The following is a 14,737-nucleotide window of genomic DNA, read 5'->3' as shown; positions in this document are numbered from 1 at the left end:
ATACAAAGCCTTGTTGAGCTGGCAGACCTTCTTACCTATCTCTGCATCATAGAATCCAGGAGGCAAATGCATGTAAACTTCTTCCTACAGATCTCCATTCAGAAAGGCATTTTTCACGTCCATTTGGTCTAAAGGCCAAGTGTGACTTGCTGCAAGGGATAATAGGACTCGAATAGTGGTCATCTTGGCTACCGGTGCAAAGGTCTCCAAGTAATCTATGCCATAAGTCTGTGTAAACCCTCTCGCAACTAACCGAGCTTTATACCTCTCAATAGATCCATCTACATTATGCTTCATCGTAAATACCCATCTGCATCCAACTGGTTTCTTTCCTTTGGGCAGATCAACTACCTCCCTAGGTGACTATTTCAAGCCATACAAAGCCTTGTTGAGCTGGCAGACCTTCTTACCTATCTCTGCCTCGCAACTAACCGAGCTTTATACCTCTCAATAGATCCATCTACATTATGCTTCATCGTAAATACCCATCTGCATCCAACTGGTTTCTTTCCTTTGGGCAGATCAACTACCTCCCAGGTGTTGTTTTTCAACGGGGCATCCATCTCAGCTTGCATTGCATCTTTCCATTCCGGGACGATAAGGCTTCTTGCACTGTTCTTGGAATAGGGACATTGGAAATGGAGCTAAGGTAGGACTTGTTGGTAGGAGATAGACGATCATAGGATAAAAAATGGGAAATACAGTGGACTGTAGACGTGGTACAATGTCGTTTCCCTTTACGGACTGCAATCGGAAGGTCAAGATCATCTGTAGGAGGTGAAATGACTAGGACTGTAGTACCTGGACCTAGAGCTGGAGGTGAGATTGGAGCTAGCCTGGACTGCTGATGATCAGGATCAACCTGCCTACATCGCTTGTGATAGACCCTCAACTCCCGATCCCTCTGACCACCCTCACCATTGCAACTCTCCCTCAACTCCTGATCCCTCTGACTACCCTCACCATTGTAGCTCTCATCACCCAATGGAATAGGTAAAGGAACTGCCCCACTCTCACTGCTCTCCCCCTGAAGACAAGGACTCAAACCCCCACTCTCACTTCTCTCCCCCTAAGGGGAAACCCGAGGATAATAGGGTGTCCCCTCAAAGAAAGTGACATCCATGGATACAAACTTCCTCCCTGAGACAGGATCATAGCAGCAATAACCCTTTTGAGTTTGTGCATAACCAAGGAAGATGCATTTGGAGGCTTTGGGTTCGAACTTGGAGTGGTGGGGTTCGAGAAGTTGAACAAAGCATGTACAACCGAATGTCTTAAGGGAAATAGAAAACAAGTTCTCACGTGGGCGTAGAAGGGAAAAAGGAGATCTCATATCAAGGACCCTGGAAGGAACCCGATTAATAAGGTATACCGCCGTGAGGATAGCATCACCCCAAAAGCAGATAGGAACATTGGAAGTAAACATGAGACTTCTAGCCACTTCCAAAATGTGCATATTCTTCCTTTCGGCAACTCCATTCTGCTGAGGTGTATGAGGGCAAGAGCTCTGGTGGATAACCCCATGATGAAGAAGATAAAATGTCAATGATTTAGCAAAGTATTCATTTGCGTTATCAGATCTGAGAACTTTGATCTTGGCATTAAACTGGGTTAGGATCATTTGGTAAAAATTTTGGGTCAGGGAAGGTACCTCATCTCGTGAACGCATGAGATAAACCCAAGAAAAACGGGTATGATCATCAACAAATAACAAGAAATATTTGTACCCACCCATGGTAGGGATATGATAAGGCCCCCAAACGTCAGTATGCACAATATCAAAAGAATTATTACTCCTTTTATTACTCAATAAATAAGGCTTTCTACAATGCTTAGCAAACTCACAACTTTCACACTATAATTGAGACAACTCAATAGACTCAAATAAAGCAAGAAACAGACTCTGTAAAGACCGAAAAGACAAATGACCTAATCGGTTATGCCAAAGCATAACCGAACTCACACTCTGAGAAACAAAAGACATCTTCCCAACTGACTCTCCCTGATGGAACCTCTCCCCGAACAGATAGATCCCATTCGTCTCACAGCCAGTCCCAATCACCTTCTTCGTCTCTGTTAGAGTGAGTCAAATAAGGGTAATTTAGTAATCTTATGTCAGTTAAGTACTTTGCTTATGTGGCTGTTTTATTACAGTACTCTGCCCCACACTTAAGTGAGGGCAGTTTAGTCTTTGTAAGTGTAATTAGAACCTAATAAACACAAGGGGGGTCGACTGAATGAGAGACTAATCAGTTCGACTAAACCCTCCTGTTCTCTCTTTCTCTTGTCTTCTTCCTCATCTTCTTCTTCCTTCTTCACTGGTTCGGACTACTGTAGCTGCTCCAAAACATGGTATCAGAGCAAGGTTTCTGACCTGCTTCCGCTTGCAAAGCATCTCAGCTGTGTTCGTGACACCCTCCTCTTCGTTTCTAGTTGGTTAATGGAGAGAGCTGGTTCGCCCTAGGTCTGAGACATCACAGTTCGTTGCTCTCTGCTGCGCACAGTTTTCTTCATCAAGGAAGGCGATTTCAGCGGTGAATGGTTGGCTGATACTCTCAAAGGAAGGTTGGTTATTTAGTCCTCTTGTGTTGCTGGTATTTCTGGGTAGGAACCCTTCAAGAATCAGTTAGTACTAATTAGAACCTAGAGAACTAGGTTCATTGTTGCCCTAAAAAGGGCTGTGTGTGCAGTAGCCGAATGGTGTAGGGCTGCTGTGAGTTGTTGAGTGGTGTTAGGGCTGCTGTAGGTGGCCGAGTGGTGTAAGGTGGAATGCAGTGACCTTGCCAAGCTCCTTGTGGTCGTGTAATGCCCTCTTAAGTGTGTTAAACAAATCTGAACTGGGTGTAGCAGTTTGACGGTGTTGTGGTGCTTGTGATGCGCAATTTTTTTTATTGAGTGGTTGTAAGAGGGCCTACTGTTGTGTTGTGGTGCTTGTGATGCTTATGTGGGTCGTAGGTGTGTGAAGTCAGCAGTAGTGTAAAGAAGAACAAGTGTGTGCTCCCACTATTGTGTTTAGGGGCTGCAATAGGTGCTGAAGTATCAAACTGTGAACAACATCAATCAGCTTGTAGCTGAGAAGTAAGGTTAGAGGCAACTGTGAAAAAGTACAATGGCAGCAATAGGAGATGGCTACAATGATCAGAAACCTAATGTGGTAATTTCCTCCGACTACCTAGGGGTACAAATGACCTCAATTAAGCTGAATGGGGAGAACTATGTTCCATGGGCCAAATCAGTGGAAGTGTTTCTCAAGGCAAAGAAGAAAGTAAAGCATGTAAGAGATGAAAAGCCATCGGAGGACTCTCCAGGGTTTGATGATTGGGAGCAAGAAGATGCTCAAATCATGACTTGGCTGTGGAATAGTATGGAACCTAAAATTAGTGCCAACTTCATGTTTCTTGATACGGCTAAGGATATATGGGAGCATGCTAAGAAGCTATATTCTGGACAAGATAACACAACAAGAGTGTATCAGCTTTATCAGGAGTATTTTGATTTACAACAAGGAACCAAAACACTAGAAGAGTAATATGCCAACATGAAGAATATAAGGAATGAACTCAATGTCTATCACCCCCTTACTCCAGATATTAAAGTTCAGCAACAGCAAAGGGAGCAACTAGATGTTACAAGATTTTTAGTGGGGCTGAAGTTGGAATATGAACCAGTTAGAGCCCAAATATTGGGAGGCTCTACTCTTCCTACACTTGAGGAAGTATTCTCAAAGCTTCGTAGAATCTCTTTGGAACAGACAGAGAACTCCACACAGTCTGATAGATCAGCACTTGTGACAGCTCGAGGGGTTGGATATAGTACAAGAGGGGGAGGTCATACTCCCCGAGGAGGCCGTGGCAGTTCCATGATTAGTCGGGGTGGTCGTGACTCAGGGGGAGGCCGTGGCAGAGGGAAAAATAACTCTACAAGGAAATGCACTCATTGTGGTAGAGAGGGACACACAGTGAATTTCTGTTATGATCTACATGGCCCTCCCTCTAAATGGGCTAATCATGCTGTAGCGGGTGAGGTTGATATCAGTGACAGTAAACCGGCAGACCGAACTCATCCCACATCTACATCTACCTCTGGGAGGGAAATGGTGAGCGTACCGCGTGATGAGTATGAACGGTTCCTTCAAACTACTTCACAGCATACCACTGCCACACTTGCCCAATCAGGTATTGCTTGCATGTCATCTAAAACCTCTCCTTGGATTATTGACTTTGGAGCCTCAGATCATATGACCGGGACTCCAGGTGTGTTCTCTTCTCTCTCTGAAACCTCCACATCACAAACTGTTACACTTGCCAATGGGTCCTCATCTCCCATATATGGTGTTGGTAATATTGACATGGCTCCTGTGCCCTTATCATCTGTTTTATATGTCCCTAAGTTTCCATTCAATCTTATGTCTGTTAGTAAAATAACCAAAGCTCTTAACTGTTCCGTTACCTTCTTTCCTTCCACCTGTGTTTTTCAGGATCTCAAGACGGGGAAGAAGATTGGTGGGGGGCATGAAGCTGGTGGACTATACTATCTTGACGGTGGTGGATCTTCAATTGCTCTTCAGACTTCGCTTACTCCTCTACAATGGCATTGCCGACTGGGACATCCATCTCTCAAGTCTCTCAAGATTTTGGTCCCGTCATTGAGTCATTTGTCAGTTTTGCAATATGAGTCATGTCAGTTTGGGAAACATCGCCGTGTGTCCTTCAGTCCAAGAGTTGAGAGTCGTATGTTGAGTCCTTTTTCTTTGGTTCATTCAGATGTTTGGGGTCCAATCAAAATAGAGTCTTATAATGGGTACAAGTATTTTGTCTCCTTTATTGATGATTGTTCAAGAATGACATGGATTTACTTAATGAAAGAAAGAAGTGAATTGTTTTCTATTTTTCAAAAATTCCATGCTGAAATACGCACACAATTTGGTGTTCCAATCAACATTCTCCGTTCAGATAATGGTTGTGAATACTTTCTTACTTCATTTCAACAGTATTTAGAACAGCATGGCATTATTCATCAGACATCATGTGCATACACCCCTCAACAAAATGGGGTAGCTGAACGGAAGAACCGTCAGCTTCTTGAAACTGCTCGGTCTATTCTTCACCACATGAATGTTCCTAAACGTTTTTGGAGTGATGCTGTACTCACTGCATGTTTTCTCATTAATCGGATGCCCTCCTTCATTCTTCATGGTCGGTCCCCCTTCTCTATCTTGTTTCCCACTTTATCTCCATTCCCATTAATTCCTCGTGTCTTTGGTTGTGTGTGCTTTGTCCACAATCTGAGCCCTGGAATAGACAAGCTAGATGCACGCTCAATTAAATGTGTCTTCCTTGGCTACTCACGGACTCAGAAAGGGTACAAGTGTTATAATCCCATTACCCGGAAGTGCTATGTCTGTCTTGATGTCACCTTTTTTGAGTCAGTCCCCTTCTTCTCAAGTCCTGAAGCACCCTCATCTCCACCCACACTTCCTCTTCCTCTCCCTGTCAGTGATCCAGTTCCAGATGTTGTTGTTGGAGTAGACTCATCACCTCATCCCATGCAGATCACCACCGAACGTCCACCAATCCGGCAAGTGTATACACGTCGAACGGCACCGGCCCCTCCTCCAGCTTCTACCTCATCAGCGGATCCTCTCATGGCTCCTATTGTTGAACCCTCAAACCTTGATCTACCCATTGCCTTACGGAAAGGTAAACGCAGTTCTACCCTCCATCCCATTTCCAATTTCGTTTCATTATCTCGTCTTTCTACATCACATCGCCAGTTTGTTTCCCTTTTATCCTCTATTTCCATACCTAACAATGTCCAAGAAGCTCTCAGTTCACCTGATTGGCGGCAGGCAATGGAGGAGGAACTTTCTGCTCTTCAACATACTCAAACGTGGGAACTTACTACTCTCCCACCTGGTAAGCATGCTGTGGGATGTAAATGGGTGTATACTGTGAAATACTTGCCAGATGGTAGTGTAGAGCGTCTGAAGGCCAGACTTGTTGCTAAAGGTTACTCCCAGTTGTATGGAGTAGACTACATGGAGACATTCTCTCCGGTGGCTAAGATTGGTTCTGTTCGTGTACTAATTTCCCTGGCAGTTATGTATGATTGGCCTCTGTTTCAACTTGATATCAAGAATGCCTTTCTCCATGGTGATCTTGTGGAGGAGGTATATATGGAGCAACCACCTGGGTTTGTTGCTCAGGGGGAGGATGGTAAGGTATGCAGATTGAAAAAGGCAATTTATGGGTTGAAACAATCGCCGCGTGCTTGGTTTGGGAAGTTCAGTGAAGTGGTGAAGAGTTTTAGAATGAAGCAGTGCCAGGTAGATCACTCAGTGTTCAGCTATGACTCAGAAGCTGGGAAGATTCTGATAGTGGTCTATGTGGATGATATTGTCATTACTGGCAGTGATAAATTGGGGATTGGCAAATTAAAGGTATTTTTGCAAAACCATTTCCAAACAAAAGATCTTGGAACATTGAAATATTTCTTGGGAATATAGGTTGCCAGGTCAAAACAAGGTGTAAATTTGTGCCAAAGAAAATATGTTCTTGATCTATTGGAAGAAACAAGACTGTTAGGTGTAAAACCGGCTGAGACCCCTATGGAACCAAATGTTAAGTTGAGCAGTGATACAGGAGAAGTATTTGAAGATCTTGGAAGGTATAGACGACTAGTGGGGAAGCTGAACTATCTAACTATCACGAGACCCGACATATCCTTTGCAGTCAGTGTGGTGAGCCAATTCATGCAGGACCCTCGTATACCTCACTGGGATGCAATTCTTAGAATTGTGAGGTATCTGAAAGGAGCTCCAGGCCGTGGACTATTGTATAAACCAGGAGGAAAACTTGAAGTAGTGGGGTATACAGATGCAGACTGGGCAGGCTCAGTGAATGATAGAAGATCTACTACGGGCTATTGCACATTTCTTGGAGGAAATCTTGTGACGTGGAAGAGTAAAAAGCAGACGGTTGTGGCCAGAAGTAGTGCTGAAGCTGAGTATAGGGCCATGGCACATACTACCTGTGAGTTAGTGTGGTTGAGGAATCTTCTACAAGAAATTGGGTTTCACATGGATAAACCTATGAGACTGTATTGTGACAACCAAGCTGCACTCCATATCTCATCCAATCCTGTATTTCATGAGAGAACAAAGCACATAGAGGTTGATTGCCACTTTGTGAGGGAGAAGGTCCTTGCTGGAGAGATAAACACAGAAGATGTGGGCTCGAATAATCAATGGGCAGATTTGTTTACAAAAGCTCTAAACTCAGGGAAAGTGAATCATCTATGTAACAAGCTGGGATTATATGACATATATTCTCCAGCTTGAGGGGGAGTGTTAGAGTGAGCCGAATAAGGGTAATTTAGTAATCTTATGTCAGTTAAGTACTTTGCTTATGTGGCTGTTTTATTACAGTACTCTGCCCCACACTTAAGTGAGGGCAGTTTAGTCTTTGTAAGTGTAATTAGAACCTAATAAACACAAGGGGGGTCGACTGAATGAGAGACTAATCAGTTCGACTAAACCCTCCTGTTCTCTCTTTCTCTTGTCTTCTTCCTTCCTCACTGGTTCGGACTACTGTAGCTGCTCCAAAACAGTCTCCAAGTCCTGAAAAACACATTAGTCAGGAAAGAAGGTTACTGAGCAGTTCATATGTTTGGTAATACTACTGACTGAAAGAATGTTAGTATCAAGCTTAGGAACATGCAAGACAGATGACAGGGAGATAGTATATGATAACTTGATGTCACCCTTTCCAGAAATAGGAACAAGGGAGCCATCAGCAATAGATACTTTATCCCTACCAGAAGACAAATGGTAGGTAGTAAACAGTGAAGGCAAGCTAGTCATGTGATCAGATGCACCTGAGTCTATTACCCAACAAGGTTCAGTAGTACCAGGAGCTGAGGCATGATAGGCTGAAGCTCGAGTACCTGAATGTGCGAAGGCAGATGTGGCAGGTGCTGATGAAGACTGCGGTGGCTGAGCTGAATTTCCAACTTCCTTTTCTAACTGTATTAGGGCAGCCCGAACTGCCGCTAAGGTCTCTAAAGATGTTCCTTTTGTGCCAGATGAGGATGCTGAATTAGTGTTCACGGCTACATGAGCAGTGCCCTTCTTGGTTCTCAACTTCGCAAGAACCAAGTGAGGGTGCAGTTTCCAGCATGTCTCTTTTGTATGTTTGGGCTTCTTACAATGTTCACATACCACATCCTTCTTGTCTTCCTTCCTCCTGTCCTTCTTTGAATCACCCCCTGATTTGGGTGTGACCGCTACAAAGGCTGGTGTGGGGGGCTGAGGTTGCATCATAACCGTCCTTCTAGTCTCTTCACTGTGTATAAATGAGTATGCCTGAGAGAGTCACACTGTCTCTAGTCAAAATCTCTCCCACTCAAGAGTCTCTAAGTGATCAATCTCACGCCACAGGGACTGTAAGGTAGCGAAATATACTGAAACCGATCTCTCTCCTTTTTTAAGATTCTTCACTTCACATTTCAATTCATATGCTCTGGAAACATTATGGGGTTGAGAATAAGTTTCTTTCATAACATCCCATATCTCCTTAGCTGTCTTTGCCCACAAATAATTCCGGCTAATATGAGGCTGCAAAGAATTACACAGCCATGTCATAACCAAGTAGTTTTCTTGAATCCACTTGGTATATGGCGGGTCTCCCTTGGGAGGTTCCTTCATATCTCCCAAGAGGTACCCTAATTTACCTCTTCCACCAATAGCCATCATGGCTGATTGGGCCCATTCCAAATAGTTTGATCCATCAAACTTAACAGTTGTAATCTGACCACCCATCTCAGAAACATTACCATAACTGATGTTCCCAAGGCTGCCTTCTACCTGATTTTTAAACTCCATTTCTGCCAAATCTCAAAACAGCACTTGGACTACCAATCACAATCAAAAAACAGTACGGGCCTGATCTATCTTCACAGTGTATGTGCACAAAACTGGGATAATTCTGATCTGAAACCAACTAGCCAACACAACAGTAGCTGTCCGTAGAGCTCTAACCCCTTAGGACTCTGAAAAACAGCTTAAAAGAGATCTGATATGCTTGGGATGAGTCCTTAAAGTGAACAATTCAGTTGCACAATCCACTCAGTACTGTATATATAGACTTGCAGTAGGGCTAATAAGAAACCCTAGAATATGTATATATAAATCTCAAGGTTCAGTCAAACCCTAGGACTTGCCGCAAGATTACTTTCAAACCCTAGAGTAGAGAGAAACACAGTTGAGACAGTTCGGCCTAGGGTTTGCTGTAAAACCCTAGTGAATCGCAGAGGGAAAACCCTAGGATGGTTCAGCCTTCCCCTCCAGATAGGTCCAACCTATCTTCTCTGATCTAACTTCTTTTAGAAAGTAAATAACTTACAAGAAAAAAATGTTCGCTGCCTTCTAGGGTTACCTGAACCCTAGTCTTCTCTGATCCTTCCTGACCACCAACAATCTGCAACCCTAACAAGTTTCCAACAGCTGCTAGCACTTCTGGCGATCTCCAAGAATCAGTCTGCAAACTCCTTTTCAGCTCCCAGTCCTAGGAGATTCTCATGTGGTCGACTGGTATTAGACACACATGAGAAACCCTAACTTGGCTCTGATACCATGTAGTTGCTCAAGACTGCTATCAGTCTTGATAACTAAGAAACTTCAGGTTCGAAGAGAAGAGAAAGTAAAGGAGGAGAAAGAGTGGTGAGAGAGCAGTAGAACACAGTTTTGAGGAGAAGAACAGAATCTCAATATTCTGCCGCCGCCACTATAATTTAATACTTATATGTTATGCTAGTTACATGAAAGGACAAATCTGCCCTTGGTGTTTACATCATAACACAACAATATAAAACTGAAAAGTAAATAACAACTAGAATAACAGAATCATAAATCGACCACAGCTGTGACTAGATACATTCGACCCTATGGACAGAGTGGGACCACAGCTGTGGGGCCCACATCAATGTTCTCTACAAAGGTCATAATTTAAAATAGTCTTCCTATGCATTTTTTTATTATTGCACAAAAAAGAATTCTATATTTTGCACATTGCACAAAGTTTGCACCATGTCTATAATTTTTACAATATTTCCATATGATGTTTCCAACATATTTACTATATTTAGGTGACTGACACTTTCATTGGTATCAACATTTTAAACCTTGAATGGAAGTATTGATGCTATCAAGAAAATGATTGGAGAAGTCTTAGTTTAACAGCATATACCTGGACATATGAAAATGAAACAAGCCGAGAATTCCCAAGCCATCTTAATCCTCTAATAGTACTATTATGAACAGAAAAGCTCGCTGCTACAGCATTGGCAGAAACATCAATGACCTCAATTGCCCCACTTTGAGTTCCTAAAGCGATCAGTGATACAGCTACAGCAGGATTGTTACCACCACCTTCACAAAATCATTCAATTTAAAGGCTAACAGAAATCTGTCGTAAACATAAGATGAATAGAATACAGAAGCTACATATACTGGACTTACGAGCCAAGGTAGCTGTTAAAGAAGGGGAAGGTACAGCTAGCGTTGTGACTGTTGAAGAAAGAAGATGAAGCTGGCCAACTAAGTCGATCTGTAACAAGTGAATTAAAAACAGAAACAAGCAACTTAAAAATATAGAATTGCAAGTCAGTAGATAGTTCATTACCACAAGAATTTCCTCATCCAACAACAAAAACAGCAAAAACTGTTAAAAATAGTAGTATAAACATGGTGATAAAATTTGTGGACCAGTTGAAAACCAAGTGATATGAAAAAAGGGTGCAGAAACATCACTATTTGTATGCAATCTTGACCAGGAGGAAGAACACAAAAACTTTAAAAAAATGAGTGTTTCAAAAACCAAAAATAACCATAAAATCAATGAAAACAAAAATTTGATCAAACTTGTAGTCCTGTACTCAGTCCTCACCACTATACTGGTGATCATAGCCATTAACACATAAAAGATCAAATTTCGGAATATGAAAGAGAAAAAAAAATAAAGCTCTAGCTGGGGATGGTTGAAACTTGAAAGTTAAATGTTAATTACACATAGTAGGTTTGGGCCTCGCAAGAAAGAGCCCAAGTTATGCACTAGAGGCTTCTGCATTGTTTGCATAATCAACATCCAAAGGAGCCATTATGTTGGACTGACAAATTAGGGATGATCATGGGCCATGCTGGGCCAGGCTTTGGGCCTCGCAAGAAAGAGCCCAAGTTATGCACTAGAGGCTTCTGCATTGTTTGCATAATCAACATCCAAAGGAGCCATTATGTTGGACTGACAAATTAGGGATGATCATGGGCCATGCTGGGCCAGGCTTTCGGCCGATGACTTCAAACATAAAATATTATACACCTGGGCTTAGCTTTTGCCAAAATTTGAATGGGCCCAGACCAAAGCCCAAGCCTAAAGAAGCCCAGCCCATGAAGAGGTCTACACACACAGACAAATGTATTATATTGCGGGCCAGGCCTGGCCCAGAAATTTCTGGGCCTGATGCAGGCCCATGCTGAGTCTGGACACAAAATCTAGGCCCAAGCCTGGAAATTTCTGGGCCGGGCTAGAAACGATCACCCTTGGCACAAATAACAGCCAATCCTAGCTTCATCACTTTGAAGAGAGATCTAGACCTGACAAATAAGATTGGCACAAATAACAACCAATCCTATCTTCATCAACGGGTTGGTTTCAGTATGGTGATGCAGGCCCAGGCTGGGTCTGGACACAAAAAACAGTCAATCCTAGCTTCATTACTTTAGAGAAAGATCTGGAGCTGATAAAAAAGATGGGACCCAGTAGGTCCCTTAGGTCTATGTCCGGATCAAACTGCAAAGATAGGCATGCATTCTGTATAGGGATGTCAGGTATGGGTTTGGCTCAACTCAGACCTAATGCAAAGTAACTCCAACTTGAACGTTACCTGAACTGACTAAATGAAGAGAGGGTATCAAACCTGACCCAAGTGTATAATACAAATATATTACACCTATACTCAACCAAGTGTATAATGCAAATATCTCAATGCTGCAATGTCATAGGGTCGGGTTTAGCATGGGTTCACCTCATCCCAAATCCAACCAAAAAAACCGATAAAGGATGACCCAACCCTAAGCTGATAGGGTCAAGTAAATGTGGGTTTTACCACTTAACCCAAACCACTGACATCCCTAATTCTGTAGTTCTCCAAGTTGTGGCAAAGCACATAATTTTGGGAGACCAATTCTATTTCTGCACCCGCAAATCCACCAATCCAAATGCAAACCAATAAGTTTCATATTGACTTCCCTTTATGTTAAAGCTCATGAGTTGAAGTAGTGAAAAATGATTTGGGAGATCATGGATTGAAGTATTAAATACCACTTTATTACTCAAGTTGTTAAAAGAATGAATTATGAAGAGCTAAAAGACTAGAAACCCACATATTATCAGCTTCAACAATGTGTTTTTTTATCGGCAGAAAAGTGATTTTATAAATATTTGGAATGGAGAAATGATAAGTATAACTTTTTTAACTCGCTTTGCTATTCCAAATTACATGGATGCCCAAAACAGTTCTTGCCTCATAGCCCCTTGTTTAGCTAGGGAGTCAGCTAAACTGTTTGCACACCTTCTAGCCCATTTAAATTCAACCACTATTTCTTTTGCAATAGTTTCCACTTCTCTTAGAATATACTTTGGGGACCAAGGAATATGCCTATTGGATTTAGCCCAGGACAATGATTACTTGTGAGTCTCCTTCCACCTCAATCATCCTAAATCTCAATTGCTTAGCTAACCTGAGGCCTTGCAATAAAGCCATCAGTTCAGCCTTCAAAGAATTTCTGAAGCCAATTGGTCCTGAGAAGATAGCCAATATCCTTCTCTCTGAATTTCTCTATTCCAGCCACACCCGGGTTACCAAGAGAGCTCCCATCAAAGTTCACTTTAAATCTGAGGCCAATCAACCTAAGGATTTCCAACCCATTAGCCTGGTGACCAGTACCTATAAAATTTTAGCTAAAGTCCCGTCTTTGAGGCTTAAAGAAATCCTCCCCTCTCATAAGCCAGTTCCAAGGAGCCTTCGTCCAAGGGAAACAAATTATGAATCAAATCCTGATAGCTAATGAATGTGTAGAAGAAATGAAGAGATCTAGGAAGGAAGGATTTGTATGCAGGTTGGATTTAGAAAAGGCTTATGACTTGGTGGATTGGAACTTCCTACTAGAAGTAATGCAGCAAAGGGAATTTGGGGAGAGGTGGTGTAATTGGGTATTTGGTTGTGTTCGGTCTTGTCATTTTTCCATCCTTCTTAATGGAGTGGTGAATGATTTCTTTCCAGCCTGTAGAGGTTTAAGGCAAGGAGATCCCCTCTCTCTTTTCTATTTACCCTACTGGCGGATGTTTTTAGTAGGCTACTCTCTAAGGCAGATGGGGAAGATGAAGTTAAGGGTTGGAGAGTGGGTAGAAACAGGGTCTTGGTGTCTCATCTCCAATTTGCAGACAATATCATAATTTTTTGTGAAGGGGGAGACCCTAGGAGTGTGAGGAAGCTAAAAGAACTGGTTCAAAGGTTCGAAAAGGTGTCCAATATGAAAATCAACTTGGACAAAAGTTGTGTAGCAAGGATTAATATGGAAGAGAGTGTCTTAAGTTTGGTCACGGAGTGCTTAGAGTGTAAAATTACCCCTTGGCTTTTGACCTATTTAGGACCACCCCTAGGAGCCAACCCTAAGGAGAGTAGATTCTGGATCTCAGTTGTAGAAAGATGTAGTAAGAGATTGGCCACCTGGAAAAAGAGTTACATCTCTTTGGGAGGGAGGATTACCTTGATAAGATCCACTTTGGCTAACTTACCTATCTACTTCCTCTCCGTTTTTAGGACCCCTCCAAGGGAAGAAAAGAAGTTAGAAAAGATTATGAGGGATTTCCTTTGGGAACTAGGAGAGACAAGAAAAGACCACGTAATCAATTGGAGTGCTGTGTGTAAAAGTAAGGAAGAGGATGGACTAGGTCTTGGGAATTTGAGAAAGAAAAATACAACTCTTCTAGGAAAATGGTTATGGAGGTGGCCATTGGAGCGGGAAAATTTGTGGACTAAAGTAGTGGATAGTATTCATGGGACATTGGAGAGCGGCTGGGATGTTGGTGTATCACATCGGACTACTTTGGCAACACCTTGGAAAGCAATCCACAATGTGCTTCCTCAGTTCCTCAATTTTATCAGGTATGATGTTTGTTCAGGAAACCTAATCCGTTTTTGGGAAGATGTTTGGCTTGACGACCAGTCCCTAAAGAACCTATTTCCTTCTTTGTACTCCATTTCCTTACACAAAAATAAGGTGATTTCGAGCTTTGTAGTCCTTTTTTTTATCAATAACACTTTCATTAATTCATCAATATAAAATTTACAAGTGGAAGACAAACATACTTATCTTCCAAGAGTCACAAAGGGCTTCAAGAAAGGAAAAAAGAAAAAGACAAAGACACTAACGTTATAGCTTAGCCCAAAACAATGAATCCTTTTCTGCCCCTTGTTTAGCTAAATCGTCAGCTAGGGAATTAGCTGATCTTTTAATCCAACATGTCTTAACTTCCATCTCCCGCACCAGCCACTTGAATTTCCTCTTCTCATTATTATACTTCCATAAATCATTTTGTTCTTTAGTCATCCACCCTATCACCATCTCTGAATCCCCTTCAATTATGAGTTTCTTGATGTTCAATTCCTTAGCTTTCCGGAT

General features: G+C 42.3%; 1 protein-coding gene across 1 annotated transcript in view; it reads right to left on the bottom strand.

Moving 5' to 3' along the window:
* Window positions 1-14,737, bottom strand: part of LOC148842970 (uncharacterized) — an 83,326-nt gene that overhangs the window by 49,816 nt on the left and 18,773 nt on the right. The window contains exons 3-4 of the mRNA XM_088957491.1: window positions 10,517-10,604; window positions 10,245-10,426 (exon numbers count right to left, since the gene is read on the bottom strand). Of these exons, the coding sequence (XP_088813617.1) occupies window positions 10,245-10,426; window positions 10,517-10,604 (270 nt within the window). The remainder of the gene's footprint in view (window positions 1-10,244; window positions 10,427-10,516; window positions 10,605-14,737) is intronic.

Source organism: Nelumbo lutea, chromosome 8 (genome assembly GCF_056320005.1).
Source record: "Nelumbo lutea isolate HS-2025 chromosome 8, American lotus-T2T, whole genome shotgun sequence".
In the NCBI taxonomy this organism is placed as follows: Eukaryota; Viridiplantae; Streptophyta; class Magnoliopsida; order Proteales; family Nelumbonaceae; genus Nelumbo; species Nelumbo lutea.
The sequence above is the reverse complement of the archived record's forward strand: the minus strand, read 5'-3'. Positions and strand labels throughout refer to the sequence as shown.